General features: G+C 35.0%; 1 protein-coding gene across 4 annotated transcripts in view; it reads right to left on the reverse strand.

Moving 5' to 3' along the window:
• Cc2d2a (Coiled-coil and C2 domain containing 2A) overlaps positions 1-24,413 on the reverse strand; it is a 518,960-nt gene that overhangs the window by 63,719 nt on the left and 430,828 nt on the right. For all 4 annotated transcript variants that reach the window (XM_090401677.1, XM_090401676.1, XM_090401674.1 and 1 more), the window contains exons 31-33: positions 17,045-17,218; positions 10,076-10,276; positions 1,245-1,334 (exon numbers count right to left, since the gene is read on the reverse strand). In XM_090401677.1, coding sequence (XP_090257803.1) covers positions 1,245-1,334; positions 10,076-10,276; positions 17,045-17,218 — 465 coding nt within the window. The remainder of the gene's footprint in view (positions 1-1,244; positions 1,335-10,075; positions 10,277-17,044; positions 17,219-24,413) is intronic.

Consider the following 24,413-nt stretch of genomic DNA (forward strand, 5'->3'; position numbering starts at 1 on the left):
CTACTAGTGCTTTAGAGATGCTGAGAAATTTCAGAATTTAAAATATTTCATAGTTCATTACATGGAGCATTGGATTTTGACAGTGCCACATGAGTAGCACTAATTGGTTCATGTAGCAGTTGGCTTTGGCTGAATGAAACAATTTTAATTATAACACAGTTTGAGATGGTATTGGAGTCTGAACAGCTTTTTAATAAGGTAAACTTGTTTAGCTACCATGAACATCTCTTCTTCCACTTATCAAATTGCCATGCTTTGTGTAAGATATCATTTCCATAAAAATCGTCAAATGAGTAGATAGGCTTATGCATTAGCAGGTCATGTTAAGTTTTTATATATTAATGGTTTTAATTTACAAGACAATACTAAGGAAATAAATAATATATTTATTTATCTATTTTTTGATATTTCACTGGTTTTCTACTCAGCATCTTCATAGAACAAATAGTTTTTCACAGTATGTAAACAACAATTATTATTTAATAGTGGGAGCAGTTCGAAATTGTAACAGAGAATCTATGGCAGTAACTAACTCAACAAGTATGACTATATCAATTTACCAAAAAATCTGGGAGACATCATTTCAAGATCAAATTGGTACTTGTTAAGCTTCTCTTTAACCAACAATAAATGCATCAATTAGGACTTTGGTTCTTTGTGTGGTCCATTACAATTTTAAAGTGTTCTTACTATTAACTAATTGCTGTCCGTGATCTGAATATCCTGGGTATAAAACCAATGAAATATCTGCAAATAAGTAAATAGATTATGATTTATTTTCTTATCTCGTGTTATGAATTAAAACCATTATAACATGAACTGGCAACATAAAAACCTACCTCCCCTTATATTAAAAAAAAAAAAAAAATCACATGATATATTAATTTTTAATTAAAAATGAGCTAAGTATAAATCAGGACAAGGGAAAGCTTCATTACTAAATGATGGGCATGCTATGTGACTACTCAATACATCTCTAATGCTGCATCATTATCACCAATTAGCAGTATGAAATGGATATTGGCAACATACATGTCAATTATTGTATAACAATGTACAGTTGGCTCTCACTATAACAAACTCAGCAAGAAAGAGTTTATACATTGAATTTCTTTAAGAAATTTAGTGGGACTTTTTTTTTTTTTTTGTCGTTTGTTATTGTGAGAAAATTTCTTATAATGAAATAGTGAGAGTTTACTGATTTAATAAACTTCTAGAAATAATATGTTAACATATTCACTTACATCACAAGTTCCCCATATGTCACAAGCTTTAGGACACATAATACCATTGGTGACAGTTGGAATTAGTGAGACATATCTGGCTAAAATTTGCTTAAAAAAACAGAAAATTGTTTGCATTTAAAAATACAATATGCATCAATAACAGAGCAAACTATTTGAATAATCAAACATTTGAATGACACTAGTTTATATATAAAGAGAAAATTTCATTTGCTAATGTTAATTATAGTAAACAACACTTCAGATCGCAACCTAGTGGCTACCCAAGTCACAAGCATCTAGCCATTGTGGCTTGAATATTTGTGCAAAGTGGTAAGATTACTTTTATCACCCAATGCAGGATCATTACATTGCTTAACAGAGACTTGGAGTAAGCAACATAGTGATTCCCAGTCTGGGTGATAAGTCATCCATCACTTTGCAGTATGAAAGAGATGATATGTGCACTATTGAACATATTTTCTTCAAGTATTCATTCACTGACACTGCATTCTCTCTTTTTTGGTGTACTTCTCATGATAAACATCTACTCCTTATCATTATCTTAGCAGTTTAATTTAATTACACAGCTTCAACTCCGGAGAGAAGTAAACTATGATCCAATGTTTTGCCATGTTGGTCATAGTTTATGAACATATTGTCTGAAATATGTGCGAGTTCTACAGTCAGAGTTTCTGGGTGGAAGAAACCCTTCTTACCAGTGTCAGGGATTGACTGATTTGGGAACTGTTCCTGAAAAAAAAAGGCCTAAGTCAAATTCTTTTAGTTAATGACTAGAACAGAAGAACCTATCTATCCACTCATCCAATTCTCTTAAGTCCAATATGGGTCGATTCTCCTAATTAGGGGTTTCAGGCAATTAATGCAGCTGGCTTGTTATTCCTCTCTGCATTCCCTAAGGACAAGTATTAGTGAGACTTGGCTAACAGCAGATTATGTAATTACAGGGATTGAATCTGAAGGGTTTAGTATTTTCAGGGAAAAGAGAGAGAGAGAGATATGGGATGGGGTACTGCTGACGATAGCAGATGAATTACACAGAAAGAATAGGAGACAGGTGGGAGGGTGGCTGTTCATTTGAAGCAATCTTGTGTGAGATTAAGGCCAGTAAGACAAAATATACAGTTGGTTGTTTCTATAGGCTAGAAAATTCCACAGATGATCCAGAAGACATGCATCGCCAAATTAGTACAATGAGTACAGGTCAAGTGATTATTATGGAGTACTTAAACTATGGAGATATAGACTGGAAGGAAGAAAGATCACATGGAAGAAAGGAAATGGAACTTATACACCTGCTGAGAGATAATTACTTAAGGCAGCATGTGATGGAGGGGGAACTAGGGATGGGAGAGTATTGGACCTGGTCATAGGATCAAAAGAACTACCCATAACTAAGGTGACTACATTGCCTCAAATTGGTGAAAGTGACCATGCAGTCTTGATTTGGGATATTGTAAAACATGAGGAATATGTGTGGTACTACAAGGCAGGTAATTATGACATGCTTAGGAAAGAGCTGAAATCTGTACTATGCTATAAAACACTGCAAGCGAAGGATGTTAGTAGTGCATTGGATATAGTTAAGGGTCATCGAGAAGAAGCTTTATTAAATTGCATACCTATAGTAAGGAAGGTTAATCAGATAGAAGTTAGATGGATGAGTAATATCATTAAGCATGAGCTGAAGAAGAAAATGCTGTGGAGGGTATATAAACAGAGGTGTGACGAGCAAATTCATGAACAGTACAAGACTCAGGGGCAAGAAAGGTGACCAGTGTGGCAAGGAAGGCAAAATCAGATTATCAGAAGAATCTGGACAAGCAGACCAAAGGAAATTCCAAAGAGAGTTCTTTCGTTAATGTGTCCAGTGAGAGGAAGAATAACTATGGATAAAATAATTGAGTTACTGAGAACAGAGGTGGATGAATTGGAGGTTCTTAGAATATTGCAGAATCTCAATGTAAATACAACTGTGGGATTAGATAGGATATCAGCTAGGGTTTTGCAAGAATGTGCAAGGGAACGAGAATGCCTCTGACTAGGCTCTTTAATTTAAGTCTCAGCTCTGGTAGAGTTCTGAGGGAGTTGAAATAGGGCAAAATAATTCCTTTTCATAAAGGAGGTTCTAAGACTGCAGTAGTAAATTATAAACCAATCGGTATCTCAGGCATGGTGGTAAAAGTACTAGAAAAATTGGTCAAAAAAAAAATCCAAGAATGGATAGATTAAAATATGATACCATATGAGGGTCAGTCATGCCTTAGTAATGTACTACTTTTTTTTACAAAAGAGTAACAGCAGAGTTGGATAAAGGAAATGGATACATGATGATTTTCCTGGATGCTGCAAGGCATTTGATTGAATACCACATAGAACTCTGTTATGCAAATTAGAACAAATGAGGGATGGACATGATGCTGGTTAAGTGGATAAGAGGGTGGCTGCTGGACAGATTTCAAAAAGTGGTATATGGAGGGGCATAATCAAGGTGAAAACAGGTGACTAGTGTGCTGCAAGGTTCAGTGCTGGGACCATTGCTGTTTAATTTGTACATAAATGATATAGGAAATAACCTGAAAGCAAATTTCAGTTGTTTGCTGTAGATGCATATTTTAGTCTACAGTTTGACTCTGAAATCTTCTCAGTTTCGACTTTGATTCCTTTTAAAACTTTTTTAAACATTATTCTTTTCAGTATGAAATTAAGTTTTATTCTACTCAAAACTAAATGGTAGTATCTTCCAATTTGAAATCCTCTGTATACTGTGTCCTGAACCAGTGGGAAAACATTGCTATCAACAATAACATAGGTCAATGAGAATTTTCTTATTTCTTGTATCTTCTCCATGTGAATTTATGCACATTTTTATATTGGAACATGGTGTTAGTAATAATTGGTCCATGTCCTGAAATGAAATCCAGTACTTACAAGTATTATTATTAGCTTGCTCTTTTTTTTTATTAATTTTTCCAAAACACTTCTATAAGGCTGGTAATCATTTCCTGCTCTGCTATCTAGATATTCACAACAAGAACCAACTTTTATTTTTCACTGTGTCAATGAAAAATCTGTGGGACCACATGCAAAAATAAGTCTCATTATCCAGTTCCATATTCTGATATTTGCCAAGATTGCTTTACTTGTTATTGTCTACCATTCCAGGAGATTATCCTTTTATTTACTGTTGAATACTATAGCCACTCCTTTTCCCTGATTGTTATTACCTGAATACAACATCCTGTATTTTTGTTGTATAGAAAGATCTCACCTGTTTTTGTCATCTTTCTTTCAGTCATGCTTATTATGTCGACCTGATACTTACCGAGTTCTTCTACTATTTCCATTTATTTTCTATTCATGCTCCTTATGTTGAAAGTACTAATTTTGAACATTGCTGATGTTGAGTTGGGATGTGTTCTTGGATTTGTTCCAGTAGCTGACTTCGCACTGTTTGTTCTGGTTCTCTGATGTAAACAATAGGAACCCTGTTAAACTGGGCAACGCCCCAGCTGGCATGAAAAACTGCCATATTATTATTATTACTCAAGACCCCGTGGAGTCAAAGACTCATCTGGGAGGCCCTTTTATCATACATACAGCTCATCATACCGTGCTTTAAACACACTCAAATTTTCTGCAGACACCACACTCTCAGGCAAGGCATTCCAATCACTCACAACTCTGCATGAAAAAAAACCTGCTTCTCACTCCCCTACTCAGATCCTCTTTATACAGTTTCCAAGGATGACATCTGGTTCTCCCCTGATCTCCCACTATTTTCTGTAGAACTTCTCCAGCATTGTTCCTATTACAACCTCTTACTAACTTGTAGGTCTCGATCATATCTCCCCTCCTCCTCCTCCTGTCCACCAGACTCTGCAAGTTGCATCTTCTCAATCTTTCCTCATACTCGACATTCCAGAGGTTAGAAACTTAGTCAGTCACCTATGGATCCTTTCCAACATCTCTTTGTCCTTCTGAAAAGCAGATGACCAAATATGGGCACAATAGTCTATGTGTGGCCTAATCAAAGCCTTACACAATGAAACAAGAATCTCCCTATTTCTACAAGTCAGTGTTCTCCGCATCATTCCCAGAAGCCTTTGTGTTGTCTTCACAATTTTGGCTATGTGTCCCCTAAATTTCAGATCCTTATTCACTATCACCCCCAGATCTCTTATTTCCTCCACCTCCAACAATATATCCTGAATTCTGCAACCAACCCTAAATTCTGCATCCTATTTTTGTTTTCCAAATTTTAAAACCTTACGTTTTGCAACAGTGAACTCACATCCCCATTCCCATGCCCAATCACTCAATTTATTCAAGTCTTCTTGTAAGGCCACAACATCTTCTCTACTCTTCATGGTTCATCCCAACTTTGCATCATCTGCAAACAACTGAATATCTCCATCTGAATCTTCACCAATATCATTAATATACAAGCTAAACAGCAATGGCCCTAAAACAGGCCCCTGAGGCACACCACCAGTAACTTTCCTTTTCCTGGGTATCGCTCCCCCATACACAACTTGTTGATACCTATCAGATAGCCAGTCTCCAATCACCAATCTAATATCCAACCCCATCCACTCAAGTTTGACTATCAACTTATCATGTGGTAATCTATCAAAAGCCTTTGCAAAATCTTCTATGTCCATACAAAAGGAAGCAGTGACCTTATTGTAATAAGTAATAGATTACTAAAACATGACCTCCCTTTAGCAAATCCATGCTGTCCATCAAAGATAATACCATTGTTGTCAACCCAATTCTGGATCCTAGTTCTCACAAGCTCTCCACCAACTTAACTACAACCCCTGACACCAAGATAGGCCTATAATTTGATGCTGGAGTTTTATCACCTCCTTTATGAAGTGGCACAATCTTTCCCTCCTTCCACTTTCACTCCTTAGGAACTTGACTTAGTGTAAGACTTATATTAAAAAAATATGTCAAGGCCGGCATCAACTCCCTGGCACATTCCTTCAGAATATGTGGTGATATATTATCATGACCTTATTGTAATAAGTTATTTTCCATGCTATACCTGCAAGCTGTCTCCTGAGCTCTTCATAATCCCCCCCCCCTGTAATTCCACATATATCCTTTTCTTACAGAGGTCCTCACAGTGATGGCAACCACCCAGGTAATCACCTCATGGTCACTCTCACCAATTGGTGGGTGATTTGATGCCTTATTTATAATTACATCCTCTGATGAAATGACCAAATCCAAGACCCTCAATCCTCATGTGCCCTCCGTTACCTACTGTCTGAGGTAGTTATTAAGAAACTAATTTTCTTTACTCCCAGTTGCTATCTTATCATTCCAGTCTATATTGCCATAATTAAAATCGCCCATAATGATCACTCTTTTCTTATTTGCTTAGCTAATTTGATTATACATACATTTCATAGTCACTACCATCCACATTACCTGGTCTATAACAACATCCAACCAAGTATTTCATTCCATTCACCTCTATCTCACACCATACTGTCTCAAAACCACTGGCACTATTTCCCTCTTGCATCTCTACTTTGTATGGACATAATTCTTTCTCTATCATCAATAGTAGTCCCCCTCCTGTTTTACACCTTCTATCCTCACGAAACACATCATACCCTTCCATCTCTATTCCTGTCAGGATGTCGTCCTCATCTAACCATGTCTCACTTATTCCAACAATTTTTGGGTGAATAGACTCAATTAGTGCAACCATTTCATCTGCCTTGTTTCTTACACTTCTAGCATTTGTATACAAACACAACAGCATATAGATCATTCCTGGATCTATAGCTAGTTCCACTGATACCACTCATTCGATGTGATTTCTCCATGCTCGTCTGGGGCCATTTACCTTTCTTCTTATTTATTTTAGAATCCTCTTCAGTTCCAACTGTTTCTTGTTGATCCCAGGTCTTCCCATTCCTTTCCTGTCTACAAGAAGTGTAAGAAACACTGTGTACCCTGTCCACCCTGAGCCTCCCCGTTTCCCCTGTTCCTCTTGCACAGCCATTCTCTCATTTTCCATACTCATGCCACTCACTTCCTCATTCATAACCACCTCTTAAATCTCTCCTGCTTTTCCACATCGCTTCCCACTTGATCTGATTCAGTCTCTGTACTCACTTCTCTATCTTCAAGCAGCCGTCTCTCCAAGCGACTCGCACCATAACCACTCATATGCAGTCCATCACTCCCATACAGTTCACTTCATCCTTCAAACTCATTCCACACATTAACAAACTGTACTTCCCTCTCCTCACACATTTCAGCCAAAATATCATTCATAATCTTTAGTCATAATCATAAGTCATGTTGTATTGTCATTTTGCATAATGGTTTAAGTCAATAAGTATATAATTTGGTCAGCTAAATCCAAAACTACCAGCCCATCCTCATTCATCCAGGTAGATAACAGGATGCACCACGAGAAGGCAGGGATTGAACATTAGGTTTGACCTTTTAAGCACTCCATATCTTGAACCATTGCAAAAATATGACTGTCAACAATAACGTAGTAAGACTTATGTTATTGCTGTGTGAATTTGTATTAGTCCATGTCCTGAACAGACATCCAGCATGTATGTAAGACTTATGTTATCTCTGTGTGAATTTGTATTAGTCCATGTCCTGAGCAGACATTCAGCATGTACTTATTAGCTTTGCTAATTTTTCCAAATTTTCTTAAAATATTTCTTTGTATCTGAGATTTTTTTTCCTGTTGTGTAGTCTAGGTCTCCAACAAGAACAGCTTTTCTATTCTCAACTGCCCTGTCTTAATGGCTTGAAAACTTCCTCTACTTTTTTTGTTTACTGTACTAGATTGTATGCACTGCTTGAAATGCCAAATTTGTTCTATTTGAAATTGTTTGCCATTCAGTGTTGAATAACATAACTACTACTTCCTTTCCCTGATTGTTCTTGCTAGAACATACTATCTTATAGTTATTATTTTGAAATATTTCATTTGTTTGTCGTCTTTGTCTTGATAACACAAATTATGCCAACATGGTATTTCTCTAACTCCTCTGCTAGCTCTGCCTCTCTGCTGTTGATGTGATGTTGACAGTGCTTATATTCCATTCTTTTGAGTAGCTTGAGATTATTCCAAGAGCTTGTCAACATCACATCAACAGCAGAGAGGCAGAGCAATCCCATGTTGGCATAATTTGTGTTATCAAGACAAAGAAGACAAACAAATGAGATACTTCACTATTTGCCATGGTTCCCTGACAAAAAAAGAGGTGATATTATGGACAATGTCCCATCTAGCATAACATTTGATCATGATTTCCATCATATCTGTTTGTGGTTTAAGCCAATAAAGAATACAATTCAGTCAGCTTAGTCCCAAATTTATAGCCCCTCTCATTTATCCAGTATCAGATGGAAATTTAATAACAGGGCGAACCACAAGAAGGCGAGGATTAGTCATTGGGTCAGAAGCTGTGGTCAGTTTTCTACATTCTTTACGGGCTATTTGGAAGTCTTTTCCCAGGTATTAAACTTTACCCAGAAGTGATTCACACGTTTTAATCTTCATGTTTGTATAACTGCTGTCCTGGTTAGCCGAGTGGTTAGCGTATCTGCTCTCCAGCCAAAAGGCTGCAGGTTCAAATCCTACCATGGGCATGGATGTTTGTGATTATCTCTGAAAATACTAGTGGTGGTGGTGGACAATAGATGGCACTGGTGTATTGAGTGGTGGAGATGGAGAGTTGTAGAGTGGGTGCTTTCCCCTCAATGAGTCTTTGGACTCCTTGGAGGTGTCACATAATAATAAGCTACTTCTCATTTATTAAAAGTTTTGAGAAAGATATCCACACCTCCAATTTTCAGAACTTTCAGTAAGCCATAAATGAGTAAATGTATATGTGACTTTTGTACTACTTTTTTTATTTAAATTTTAACCTTTTCCTAAAGTTGGCCATTAGAGAGCTAGGCAAAAGAAGGGTCACTCAGAATGTTTCAGAACTTTGCTAATTGTTGAATGAGTTGCAAAATGAGAATCACAAACTTAAGAGTTTACTATCTTTAAAATGTATTCAATTTTTTTTCTTTCTCTGATATATTTAATATTATTTATGTGAATCTCTGCCTCTTTTAAATAAAAGTTCAATTTCATTTAAAATTTCAATTTTAAATTGTTGGCATGATAGCAATGGAAACATCAGGAATTAGTCAGTACATATGCATCTCTCAACCTTGTCTTATATAGCAGAAGCTCATCCATGTTTTGATGGTGTATATATATAGAGAGATTTCACAACAGGCAACTATGTTGCCATAACATAGTTGAAATATACTAACATAGTCACTTAGTATATTTCATAAAATTTCAATTCCATGTAAGAGCTATTCTGCATGAATATACAAGTGTTTTTTTTTTTCTTATTTACCAAATTTTGCATAAGCTTTTAATGTTTTCCTGATAAAAATATTAGCAAACTTATAGTATTAATAATTTAAGCATGCTCTAAATTTGACTTTCATAAGTATTTTTAAGTTAAGGTATTTTATCTGGAGAAATGATGGATAGCGAATCCTGAAAAATTTGGGAAAAACTGTCAATCCAGCATAAATATTTAAATGTGCTAAACATACATTTATTCATACATTTTTCAGAATATTACAGAGAAAACAATGCAAGCAGGAGCCATCCCTATGAAACTAACTCCTTGGTCTCCCCCCCCGTAGACAGTTCATTGATTACTCGTTAGCCAATAAATTCTAAATATACGTGCAGTTTCTTTTTTCAACATGGACAGTTAATTCATTTCTTGGTGTTCAATAATTATGTATTATGGAAATAAGTATACCATAGTTACGTAAGAATTTTCTCCTTCCATCAGCAGTTCATCTGGAGGTTTCAATGGTTTCAGAAAACGTGGAATAAAAACCCACTTTCCAGTGATATCCATTGCTACAGTTTTGATAGATCGTTGAGGGTAACGAGTTGCCAACGTATTTTGCCACTTTTCTGTTTCTTTTAAAATAGCCTCTGGTTCATTGCTCTCACACTGAAATAAAAAAAAAGAATTAAAAAAAAGAAATGAATATTGTCATGTTATTTTAATTAACAGAATTATTTTCAATCTCATATTTCATAAAATGAACAATTTCTGATTCTTATGAACCATGTCTTAACATATAATTTTTCAATGTGGTAACTATCACCTTGAAGTGCTTTAGATGACAGAAGAGAGCTGTTTGCAAGAGATGGATTGCATCTGAATTTGGAGAGGATAGGACAGGAAAGCAAGGTGGAAGGAATTGTCTTGTGGTGAGAGTGGCTGAAGATGAGAAGGTGTAAAGTTCATTGCAGAGCTGAGTGGAAGATACAAAGTCATAATAATTATGGGAATATTGGCTTTTCTGTGGAAATGTCAGGAGTATTAGAATAAAAGGAAGGAGTTTGACTCAGTCTGTCTGTCTGCATATTACTGGTATCAGTGAAACTTGGATGCCACCTCTGTTAACTAAATATCTTGACAGAGATAGAAATTGAGAGGTATAGCATATTTTGGCATGATAAGGAAGGTACACAGTGGTGGAGCCTTACTAAGTGATGAGCTATGTACTCTCTCTCTCTCTCAAGGTAGAGAATGGATAAAAATGTTAGTTTCAATTTTCCATTTTGTAATGTTCCTAAAATATTTATGTAGTTTTATGTTTATATTCTACTCTGTTGGATATAAACACCAAACTATAGAATCTTTTTGGTAAATTTGGATAGAAAGGAAAGCTAATAACAGTGGTAAATACATGAAGAATTTCTGCTCAGGTATGGATCAGTCATTCTAACATGAATTATTTACCTTAACAAAAAACTTAACTTTTGAATGAAGCAATAATCACTCTTTATATTTAACCTTTTAAGTGTTTGTTAATTTAATTCAGAAGGAGCATACCACATGGTCTGAAATCTTAGACTGAAATGAAACAAACTTAAGTAAATATCATCCTTCCTTTTGCAATGCATTGCTATCAACACACAGTGCACTCTTGCTACTGGTGTTTGCTGTCATGAAAAATTATTATAGTGAATTTCCTTTAGAAAAAAATAGCACTCTGCTGAGGAATTGGTCAGAACTTTTTAGTATTTCTGTTTTGCATTCAAAGTCCATTCCTCACCCCCATATATCAGAGGTAATTCCATCCATCCATTTGATTTCCTATTGAATATCTTGATCAGTCAACATGTCAAATGTTCAAAGGACATGACAGGCCTGGTTGATAAAATCATCTGTATCAGCATTTCTTAAACCTTTTGAGATTGCAGAAACTTATATATATCCCCTCCCTGCAGACTACCCCCAATGAAAATTTCAATAAAAAAAAGAGGAATCATGGAAATAAACCATTATGCAAAATATTTTAACCCTGAAAACATATAATCATCCATAATATTACAAAGCAATATTATTTAAATTAAGGGGATATTAAATCCCACATCCCACATTGTTTCAAAACCGAATAAGAAACTCAGAGATCGGAATCAAAGAGTTTCATACCAAATATAGTAGACTATAAAAGTATCGGCGGATACTAGCATAAGCTAAAGCACGTAGTACAAACTAGGGCAACTCTTAGCAAAGGTGGGTAAAGCTCTGATCACTATTTCTCATAATGTAAAACACATCTCCTAGGAGATGTATGATGTTATACATTATGGTGGAAGGTCACTACCCAAACTGGTTTCAACCTTTATTGAGGTCTCATCAGTGAGTAGCTAGACCAAATTAATACTGAGAGTATAGCGAAAAGAACTTATATACTTTGCTATACGAGTTTTCAGAAAGGTGCACCCATTAAATTACTTAAATAAAGAGCCAATAGGCTTCACTTCTGTGATGTAACATTATTTAAATTAAGGGGATATTAAATCCAACATCCCACATTGTTCCAAAACTGAATAAGAAACTCAAAGATCAGAATCAAAGAGTTTCATACAAAGTAATATAACTGTTCTAGAAATAACTCAGTTTAATAAAAATTAGTATTTTCCTCATTCACAAGTTTTTTTTTTCAAAATCACATTCAATGCAAGCTTAAACATTCCTATTATTTTTATCCTCCTTTGTCATTATTTATTTAGAGAAGGTCATTTAGAGATCTAAATGACCTTACTAGATCTCTATCCATTACTAGATTGAACAGGGGAGGTGAGAGAGAGCATCTCCTTGTTGGAGTTCCAGATTTTTGTCAAAACTTGACAAATGTTCCTGAAGGAAATGTACCTTGCAGAGAGTGTGGTAATAATGAACACTTTTAGTGAAGATGGTAAATTAAATATGGAAATAGACAACAGAATCAACAAAGCTGGTATGGTAGGAAGTCAGCTAAATAAATTTATATAGAATGAGAGAAATTAGTCAAAACACTAAATTAGCAAATTGCACAAGAGTGTTCAGACCAATTTTAACATAAGTTAACATAAGTCTAACTCAGCTCTCAGATCATTATGGATCTGAGAGCTGGGTTAGAGTTATATGTTAAGAGTTAGACTTATGTTAAGAGTGTTCAGATGAATTTTAACATAAGTTAAAATTGGTTAAGATAATAAGTTAACATAAGTCTAACCCAGCTCTCAGATCCTCATGGATCTGAGAGCTGGGTTAGAAAAAAAAACACTTGACCAAAGACTAGAGACTACAGATATGAGAGCCCTGAGAAAGATTAGGGGTGTGAACAGTCAATGGCAATGTCATATAAAAAAAGAGGATATTAGGAAAGAACTTGACATTGTTAGCATCCAGGAGTGTGTTAGAAGAGCTAATCTCAAGTGGTATGGTCGCTTAAACAGAATGGGCAAAGAAAGATTAGCAAAACAAGTGTTCTCTGACAGGTTGGTAGAAAAAAAACCCAGAGGAAGACCAAGATATAGGTGGATTGATACAGTAAAAAGTGCCTTAGACAGAAATATAAGATCTGATAATGTTGGAGTCTTGACATGTAACAGATTGTTTTGGAGGAAAATTGTAGATAGGAAGTTAGTAGTGATGCAAGTTTTTCATGTAGTACTATCATATCCTGTACTCCCTCTGAGGGTACATGTCCGGAATTTTATGATGATGATATATTTATATACAGCTGAACTTGATTATAACAAGTGCCGGGAGACAGACAAAAGTTCCTTGTTATAAAAATTGCTCACTATATCAGTGAGGAGGTAAATCTAGATTCTATTTTTTTTAATTCACAATAACTCAATAAAAATAATTTAAAAAAAAAAAACTATTAGAGAAAAAAAAATTACAAAAATAGATATTTGTATGAATATGATTGTATAAACTACAATTCACTTCACCATAATTAAAAATTACTAATTATTAATAAACATGATTTCAGTTATCCAGACAAAGACCGTTACATACAAAATTATCACTTCCAAATTGTTTAGCAAAATTTGCTGCTCGAGCCTTCAAGATCAGACAGTCTATTGAGAGTCCAGCATTCTTTGTATAGTGAATTGAAACAATGCTTCATCAACGTGTGTAAGCTCATGTTTTCTATTTTTTTTTTAAATTATTATTTTATTTATTTATTTATTTTTGTTATGTTTTCCAGTGTCAGTATGTAAACATCTTTATTCTTCCATAATGTCGATACTGTTGAAGAGGACAAAGAAAACTTTTTACACACTTCAACATTTTCTGCACCATGTTCTAATTCACGAATGATTTCAACGTCTTTGCAAACCGAGAGACACTTCTTTTAATAGAAATGTTTCCAGTGGAAGGGTTGTTCACACAGCCTAGTGGCTGTGCACTTTGCAACCATATGCCTGGGGAAGGAGTGTCCTGGGTTCGATTCCCATCGAAGACGTGAGGAGCTTAAGGATCTTCCTCAGCCATAGCCAAGTTAGCCGATCTCAGCCGTGGATAGCAGGGTTTTTTCATCCCGCAAGCAGGCGAATCGGCCCCGTGAACACACACGGATTACAGCCAGGAATACTAACCCAGCCATAGGTCTGATTCGTCAGCCTATGCCAGTTCCGGAGCCCGGATAAAATTTGGGGGGGGGGTGTGGACTAGATGGTGCTGTGTCACCATCACATGGAAAGGAAGGAATGGAAGGGTTCATTTTTAACTGTTTTTAGTCATGGCAGTGTTTGAGTAAAGTGAGAGAGGAGGGCCAAAAGTAGACACAGGAGGGGGGGGGGGGAATGGTTCCCAAGGGTAAGATTAAGTTTTAAACTGGTCCATAATCCACTGCAGGTATTTATAAAAGCTAAGTCATTCCTTTCATTTTTGTCTATTCCAAGAACTACCCAAGCAATTAAGAATGTTTGTTACAACATTTTCAGTACATCAGAAAAAAAAAATGAATGAAGAACTGCATTACCTTAGGCATACTCTCTTCTTCAATGGGTATGAAATGAAGACGATTAACAAAATTCTTGATATGCTTCCGACAGCTTCAAATGGACATCATTTCAAAAATGTAATTACATTATCCATAACAGTCTCGGTGTAAGGTAAAGTTGCAATATTGCTTCATGATTAAAACTTTAAAGTGGCTCCTCCAATATATAAGATTTTAAAGTTCTTACATTTACCAAAACCTCCACATCCTCCCATAAAGAAACCAGAAGTATACAAAATGCAATGCTCTTATGTCATTTGCTATGTAGGCCAGATGTAATGGTCTGGAGAGAGAGAGAGAGATATGCATGTCTGAACATGTAAAGACCATTAAGAAAAAAAAATGAATCATAAATCAGGATTAGATTTCCACAGGTTATAATACAGGCCACCAAGTAGTTTGGCAAAAAGCAGAAATGCTGTATATTGATCATAACCATTTTATGATGGCCTGGTTGGCTAAGTGATTAGTGTATCCACGCTCCTGCTAAAAGGTTGTAGGTTGGAATCTCACCGTGGTAATGGTTTGTGATTGTCTGTGGTGGTGGGCAGTAGATGACATTGGTGTAGATGATGTAGTTCGCTGTAGTTGGTGGAGAGGGAGATTTGTAGTGGTTGTCCTCCCTCGATGAGTCTCTGGATTCTTTGAAGGTGTCAACGTAATAAGAAGAATAAAATTGAAAGAGGCCTCAGAAATGCTCCATACCTCCACACACTGTAAGAAATAAACCAAGATTTGGTACTACCAAGTTTGGTCTGGATTCATCAAAAATCTAACACCTACAGAACTTGAATATGACATGCTTAATGCCATAGAATGTGACAGCAACAATTAGCAATGCTTGAGCATTAGTTAATAACTGCTTTTTTGGTCACTCTGTTTATGTGTACTAGTTTATTGAAGTTCTTATAACATCTGTTATGTTCAATTAATTTTTATAGACTTTTACAAGTCTTGTACCCTTGATGATATAAGTCTGACAACTTACAAAACTTGTCAGATTATATTATTTATTTTAATAAATCTATCTGTTTAGAAACATGAGGTCTTCATACTGGAAATCAAATGAAAAACCTTTCTCCCCCACTCTTGCCTTCAGTATACCAAAATCTCTAGATAATATAAGCATTTTCTTCTTGGGATAACCTCAATCATATGTCTTTCTTGCATAAGCATACAACTGTTGGCTTGTCAGCATTCAAGATAAACCAAGTTTTCCCCTTTTGCTTTAAGTGCTATCTATCCTCTCTCTCTCACTCACTCATTAAATATTTAAGGTTGTATTCAACTTTCCAACCACTAGAATTCCCACATTTGGAAATTCTTGTGATTGTTTTTAAGTTCTTCCTCAGAACCTCTTAAAAACTGATTCAGTGCTGAAGACGGTAATTAGATAAACTAGCACATCTCTCAGTGATTCAATCCACTCTCTCTAAAACATATGTTCAGTTTCTGCTACAGATACATTTCCATCATCATTAGAATGGCATTAATGCAAAAGATTTCAAAATTCATTAAGACATGTAGCTACCACCTATCTGCTCAATTTAACTCGGAACTTACAGAACAAATTTTTTTCCCTTCTTTCCTCCACATGTTTTAGGAACAAACTTAACTTAGTATGTGTTTCTTAAGAAAAAAAACTGCATGTTATCAAATCTAATATTAATTATCAGCCAAGAGTGTGGGTTCTGCAGAGAATTTGAATGCATTTAAGGTGTGGTATAATGAGCTGTGTGTATGACAAAGGGATCTCCCATGATGAGTCTTTGGCTTCATGGGATCTTGGGCTAATAATAATAATAATGATGTTTCTTCTTCATCTTTCACATGTTAGCATACTTTTACGTTCAGCATTTAAATAGTGAATCCCAAACCAAACAAATTGTCTGGGATTCTTTAGAGAAGAAGAGGAAATAGTTGTAAGTCTACAAATGTTTACTATAATTGTAATGACACAGGTTTCTTGACATTAGCAAATGTCAGAGTTCTCAGAAAAGATGTGAGCAAGCAAGTTTCAACATGATATCTTCATCAGTATTTATTATTATTATGTGACACCTTCAGAGAGTCCAAAGACTCAGAGGGAGAGTGTGCCAACAGCATCGAACGACTGAACCCTCCCAACTACTAACTGGGCTCAAACTTGCTTAACTTTTTGCTGAGCCAATTTTGTTATGTTACATCACCTACTGGAACTGTGCAGACTATAACTATATTCAAAACTGGTGAGGCAGTGCTTTGCTGCTTAGGGAGATATTGAAGGAGAAGACAATCTTCTTCACAGTCTCTTTCTTTAGGAAAACTCTTAAGTACTTCTGTAGTATATACAATAGAATATATAACATAATTATAATACAATATATACAATATATAACATAAATGAATTAAAGATAATATTTTACAAAATTTTACATTACTTTTTCCTTATGAGCATCAGAAAGCTGAAGACAAGGCTCCATGGTAATAAAAAAAGAGAGATATGTATGTTGCGTTACAGCATCTTGCCCTACTCCTCCAATCAGCCATGGGCGAGGTTCATAATCATAGCCAAGAAGTACCGGAGGAACATTGACATAGAAAGTCCCTTCAATCTAAAAGAGTTATGAAATTAACATTGTAATAAAGATATAATGACTAAGTGCAAATTATTTATACTTGGTCATTCAGAATATACCCATGAAATATAGTATTAAACACAATCTGCTAAAAGAAAAAAAATGCATTCCCTTTTTGCAGTGATGAAAAAAAAACATTTTCCTATTACTGAAAAAAAGTGAGTTTTTGAAGTTGCAAGACTTAACACATTTCTTTCCTGATAAGGAAATACAGTAATGTGCAGTAATCAGCCAAAAAAAAAATGATTAACTGGCCTATTCTGTCTTTTTTGGTCACTCTGTTTATGTGTACTAGTTTATTGAAGTTCTTATAACATCTGTTATGTTAAATTAATTTTTTCTAGGCTTGTAATATTGGAGAAAGAAAACAGTGGTGATAATACTGTACAACAAACTGGCATGCCAACTTTGTAACATAATTAGTATTATTCATAAAGGACAAAAGGAACCAAATAGCATGGGCATTTTTTTTTAACCTTATCACATGTAAACTATCATTAATTTTTGTTTCTGATTATGCATATAACTGGGACATCAAAATTTCTGGTCAATTTGTTGCAGGCAGTGGTGTGCTGCCTTTAACAACTGGCTCACTAAAAAAAAATATAAATAAATAAATAAAAATATACATATATATATATATATATATATATATATATATATATATATATATATATATATATATATATATATATATATACACCTTTAATCTAGAAGTCATAAAATTAACATTGTAATACAGATATAACGATTGTGTGTGCATGCATGCACATGCACACACATATTTACTGTAAGTTTTACAACAATTTTGAATACAAAAATTTCAAATGATAATAAAATATTGACTTCTTTATTGTAATTTTCATATAGCCAATTGATTCTCACAAAATATTTTCATTGTTGTTCATTTTTTGCATCCGTAGCCAATCTGTAGTTACAGTTTAACGGTGACTTGACAAATGGAGTTGCATTCCAATTCATTATCTTTTTTCCCAATAAATTTATCCTCATTATATCCAATATGTGATCTGTTGTTAATGTTAATAAGTTGTTAAACTATTTCTCACTCCTCTTACAAATTATGTTCATCCAACTGGATGAACATAATTTGTAAGAGGTAGTGATTGCAGTGGTGCTAATTATCTTGTAGCTTTTTTTGAAGATTTGAAGGGAATGAAACATTTTTTGATTCTGTATTGTTATCTACAAAATCCAAAAAGTCATTCAAACAAATTTCACATATTTTAAAATTTTACTTAAATGGTACAATTCTATTTTTTGCACCAACTAATTATAGAAGCTAATTCTCCATAAGGCCAAGCAGATTATTCTTATAAATTGAAGTAATTTTTTTAAATAACAATTTTTGTTTTCATCATCTGATTAAAAGATATAACTTCAATTATATGTTGAATTGAATGTTGTTAGTAGTTACTCTTCCTAGGAATACATTTTCTAGTAATGTATTCCTAGGAAGAGTACAGAATTTATTAAATGTATCTTTAAACGTACCTGATTTAATCAAATCTCTCAAATGTACACTTGGAGATAAATCACTGGAATGTTTTTTTTTTCTTCCAAAAATTTTAGATGCTTTGTCAGTTATGATATATATTTTGACATTTTCTTCTATCATATTCTTAAATATCTTCATTTAAATTTCTTTCATAATATGTTCCCCTGTTTTTTTTTGCACTGTATCATCACCATATGCAAGCTTATCACCCAAGTGATGCAACAGCAATTGTGGATAGAAAGGAGTGCTGCTCTACAGTTTATAGCAATTATTAATTTAACAACTGGCTTGTTTGAGCCAGCACAAGCACACCACTGGTAACAGGCTTTGATAGACAACATAGTAATATTTACAAAGTAATAAAAGATAACTTTCACTTGCCAAGTATCCTTGATTTCCTTAACCATAATTTTGTAGAATAATATGACTAGTCTTATGCCCATTGGAATATTTGTCTGTAAATTGAGTGTGTGCTCTTGTGGCCAGTTTGCTTGTTTGCAGAGATGAAAAACCTGAATTTTCAGGAGGAAAAATTCTTCCATCTCTGAATGATACAAGCTAGCTTGCCTTTAGTAGACCCTGTAAAGATTCTTTATACTTCAGATTGAAGTCAACCTTAGGTCTGGTCAAGGGGCATCATTATTGACTGAGCTACAGAAGTGTATAATGAAGATCAGAAGTTAGAATCTCTAATAAACGGTGAATAAACCAAGAATATGTTCTTATTTTTTTAACTTCGAAATGAACTTTTCCATATTTGAAGCTTAGAGAATTCCATACCTACATTGCAACTTCTTCACATGCCAGCTATAGGTACATTTTTAAGGACTTAAACCACAGGCAAACATATAATTGGAAGTAAGTGGTAACATATGAAAAGCAACAGTGCACATTCTCATTCCTTTTCACAAACTTAGCCTTGCATTTCTGGTAATAAAATTCAACTTTTTTTTTTTTTTGAATATGTAAAATTAGACAGGAAGACATCTTGATGGAAGTTTTTTCACTTGGCTATGTTACCAATTCCATATTTGGTTTAATCCTTTACCAAGTGTAAGCAAACAAAGTTTGTGCCTGAAATATTTTCAGGCCTGAGGCAACTCATGGTAAAGGTGGTATAAATTTTGATAACTTTCCTTAGTTATTCCATAATGCAAAGTACATATCCTTATGGGTATGTAAAATGCTATGCATTATGGAAAGGATCACTACCCAGACCAGTTTCGATCTTTATTGAGGTATCGTCAGTGGGAACTAGACCCAGAAGTGGTGATACTAAAGTGGAAGTAATGCAAAAGTCATATCACCATATACCAGTTGCCAAAATGTGTCAACACCTTATTATTAAAATTCTCTGGATTAGAGATAGTTGATGGAAGTTTTTTTCACTTGGCTATGTTACCAATTAATTAGGTGATCCTTTCACCTTTATCATGAGTTGCCCCAGTCCTGAAAATATTTCAGGCACAAACTTTGTTTGCTTACACTTGGATAAAGGATTAAACCAAATATGGAATTGGTAACATAGCCAAGTGAAAACACTTCCATCAACTGTCTCTAATCCAGAGAATTTTAATAATAAGGTGTTGACACATTTTGGCAACTGGTATATGGTGATATGACTTTTGCATTACTTCCACCTTAGTATCGCCACCTCTGGGTCTAGCTCTCATTGACGAGACCTCAATAGAGGTAGAAACTGGTCTGGGTAGTGATCCTTTCCATAATGCATAGCATTTTACATACCCATAAGGATATGTGCTTTGCATTATGGGATACTAAGGCAAGTGATCAGAACGTATACAACCTTTACCACGAGTTGCCCCAGTCCCGAAAATATTTCAGGCACAAACTTTGTTTGCTTACACTTGGATAAAGGATTAAACCAAATATGTAATTAAGAAGATATCTTGTTTTTCTCAACATGCACCATAAACTGGTTCTGTTTCCGATTCTTTCAAATAGTGATGTGTTACTTGCCTCCCATTTAAAAAATTTTTAAACTACATACTTAGAAATTATATACTCAGGCGAGCCATAATTAAAATCAAGATTTTAATAATATGCTCATTCAAATATGGTAAGAGACTATTTGTTTTATTGAAGTAAAGCTGTAAAGCTTGAAGAAAAAAGGAAATGGCTAAATCATTCATCAAATCACCATATAAAGTCTGATTACTAGTCTTCATTCTGAAAAAACTGCATAGTGTTTTTCAGTAGTACTTTGCACAATAAAACTACAGGCATAGTCTGATATCCATTGAGGATGTGTGCAGGAAACATGATAAACAACAAATCAATGGATAATACAGTTATTTTACTATAAGCATTAATGAAATAGAGATGGATTGTGTATATAGATGTTGTGTATCTTAAATTATTATTATTATTAACATCTGATCTTATTAAATAGTAAGTACAGGATGTTATATTCAGGCAATAATGATGAAGGAAAGGAAGGAGTAGCAATAGTATTCAACACCAAACATGAAATTAAGTTCTTGATTGTAAGGCAGTTTCAAGCAAAGTTATGTGGACAAACTTGAAAATGGAAAAATTGATGATGAAACTTATTTGTGCATATAGTTCCACAGAAGGGTCTCCTAAGGAAGCAAATTCCACCAGGCATGTAGAAATGTTTTTGGAAATTTTGGAGAAAAAGGGCAAGGCTAATAAGTATCTGCTGGATTTCTGCTAAGCATATGGACTAATCATTATTTACACCATGTTCCAACATAAAGATGTGCAAACGTTCACATGGAGAAAAGATATAAGATGTTATGTTATTGTTGATAGTGATATCTTCATGCTGGTTTGAGATACATGAGTTCACAGAGGATTTGAAATTGGAAGTGACCAACACTTAGTTTTAACTAGGATAAAACTGAATAGCACATTGGAAAGAACAGTATGCAAAAAAAGTTTTCAAAAGAATTAAAGTTGAGCAGCTTTTACAGGTAACTTGTAGACTCGAATATACAAGCATTATTGAAGCAGCTTTGAAGCAGTTTGAAAAAAAGAACCAAACCTTGAAGTCCTGGTGGCAAACTCTGAAAAAGACATTGATTGCTTCAGCTAGAGAGGTATGTGATCAAGTTGTCTGCAAGGATAGAAATAGGAGGGGATAATAATAATAATATTATTATTATTATCCTAAGATCCCATGGAGTCACTCATCCATGAGGTCTTTTGTCATACACACACAGTCCATCATACCATTCCTTAAATGCATTCATATTCTCCTGTATATGCCACACCCTCAGGCAATGCATTTCAATAATTCACAACTTTCCATGCAAAAAAAACCTGCTTCACATTCTCTTTCTCACACCCTGCTTATACAGCTTCCAGGGATGATCTCTTATTCTCCCCCATCTCCCACTATTTTATGAAAAACCTCTTCAATGTTAATCCTACAACAACCCCTTACCAACTTGTACATCTGTATTTTATTACCTCTAATTCTCCTATCCACTAAACTCTGTAAATTGCATCTTCTCAACCTTTCTTCCTTTTCAGCATTCCAAAGATCAGAAACTACCTTATTCAGTCAACTTTGGTTCACTTTCTACCATTTCTTCATTATTTTGAAAATTAGGTGACCAAATCTATACACAGTAGTCCATATTCATACATAGCCTAATCAAGGCCTTATACAATGAAACCAGAATCCTCTTACTTCTAAAAGTCAGTGTAGTCTGCATCATTGTCAGAATTCATTGTATTGTCCTAACAATTTTAGCAATACACCTCTAAATTTTATCCACCATCATCTCAAGATCATTTATTTCCTCCACCTCCAACAATATATCCCTGCCAAGAGTAAATTCTTCATCCCATCTTTGTTTTCCAAATTTTCAAACCATGCATTTTGCAACAATGAACTAGCATCCCCACTCTACCCATTCACTTAGCCTATTAAAATCTTCTTGCAAAGCCACAACTGCTCGACTCCTCATAGTTCATCCCAACTGAATATCCCCATTCAAATCTTCCACAATATCATTAACATATATAGGTTAAACAACAATGGCACTAAAACAGATCCCAGAGGCAAACCACTATTTTCTTTTCTCTTCTGGGATACTGCTCCTTCATACACAACTTACTGATATTTGTCAAATAACCAACCTTGAATCTAATGTAGTAATCTAATATCCAACTCCATCTGCTCTAGTTTGACTATCAACTTATCATGTAATGATTTATCAAAAGCCTTTGCAAAATCTAAGTATATTACTGTGTATCCACCTCCCTCGTTTAATGCTATTGTCACCTTATTGTAATTAGCTAGTACATTACTAAAACATGACCTCCCTTCAGCAAATCCATGCTGTCCATGAAAGATGATACAGAAGTATTATCAAAGATAATAATATTGTTATTATTATTATTATTACCCAAGACCCCATTGAGTCAATGACTCATCTAGGAGGTCCTTTTATCATACACACAGCTCATCATACCGTGCTTTAAACATACTCAATTTCTCTGCAGACACCACACTCTCAGGCAAGGCATTCCAATCATTCACAACTCTGCATGAAAAAACCTGCTTCTCACTCCCCTACTCATACCCTCTTTATACAGTTTCAAGGGATGACATCTGGTTCTCCCCTGTCTCCCACTATTTTCTGTAGAACCTCTCCAGCATTGATCCTATAACAACCCCTTAATAACTTGTAGGTCTCTATCATATCTCCCCTCCTCCTCCTGTCCACCAGACTCTGTAAGTTGCATCTTCTCAATCTTTCTTCATACTCGACATTCCAGAGGTTAGAAACTACCTTAGTCAGTTGCCTCTGGACTTTTTCCAACATCTCTTTGTCCTTCTGAAAAGCAGGTGACCCTGGATGCAATAGTCTATATGTGGCCTAATCAAAGCCTTATACAATGGAACAAGAATCTCCCTATTTCTATAAGTCAGTGTTCTCTGCATCATTCTCAGAAGCCTTTGTGTTGTCTTCACAATTTTGTGAAGACAACACAAAGTTGTGAAGGACAAGGATCTGAAAAATGTGTCCCAATTTCAGATCCTTGTCCACTATCACCCTCCAGATCTCTTATTTTCTTCACCTCCAACAATATATCCTCACCAAGCATAAATTCTGCATCCCATTTTTGTTTTCCAAATTTTAAAACCTTACGTTTTGCAACATTGAACTCGCATTCCCATGCCCAATCACTCAATTTATTCAAGTCTTCATGGAAGGCCACAACATCTTCTCTATTCTTCATGGTTCATCCCAACTTTGCATCATCTGCAAACAACTGAATATCTCCACCCGAATCTTCACCAATATCAATATCATACTTGTTGATACCTATCAGTTAGCCAGTCTCCAATCACCAATCTAATATCCAACCCCATCCATTCCAGTATCATGCAGTAAGCTATCAAAAGCCTTTGCAAAATGTAAGTATATTGCTGTGTATCCTTCTCCTCTGTCCATGGAAGCAGTCACCTTATTGTAATAAGTAAGCAGAAACATGACCTCCCTTTAGTAAATCCATGCTGTCCGTGAAAGATAATACCATTGTTGTCAACCCAATTCTGAATCCTAGTTCTCACAAGCTTCTTACAAGATATGGAGGTATAAAAGTTTTGCAGTGGCTATACTGCATTATTCGGGTCTGGTCAGAAGGCTAAATTCC

Source organism: Typopeltis vanoorti, chromosome 12 (assembly GCF_054136105.1).
Source record: "Typopeltis vanoorti isolate ZY-2024b chromosome 12, IOZ_Tvanoo_1.0, whole genome shotgun sequence".
NCBI classification, from domain to species: domain Eukaryota; kingdom Metazoa; phylum Arthropoda; class Arachnida; order Uropygi; family Thelyphonidae; genus Typopeltis; species Typopeltis vanoorti.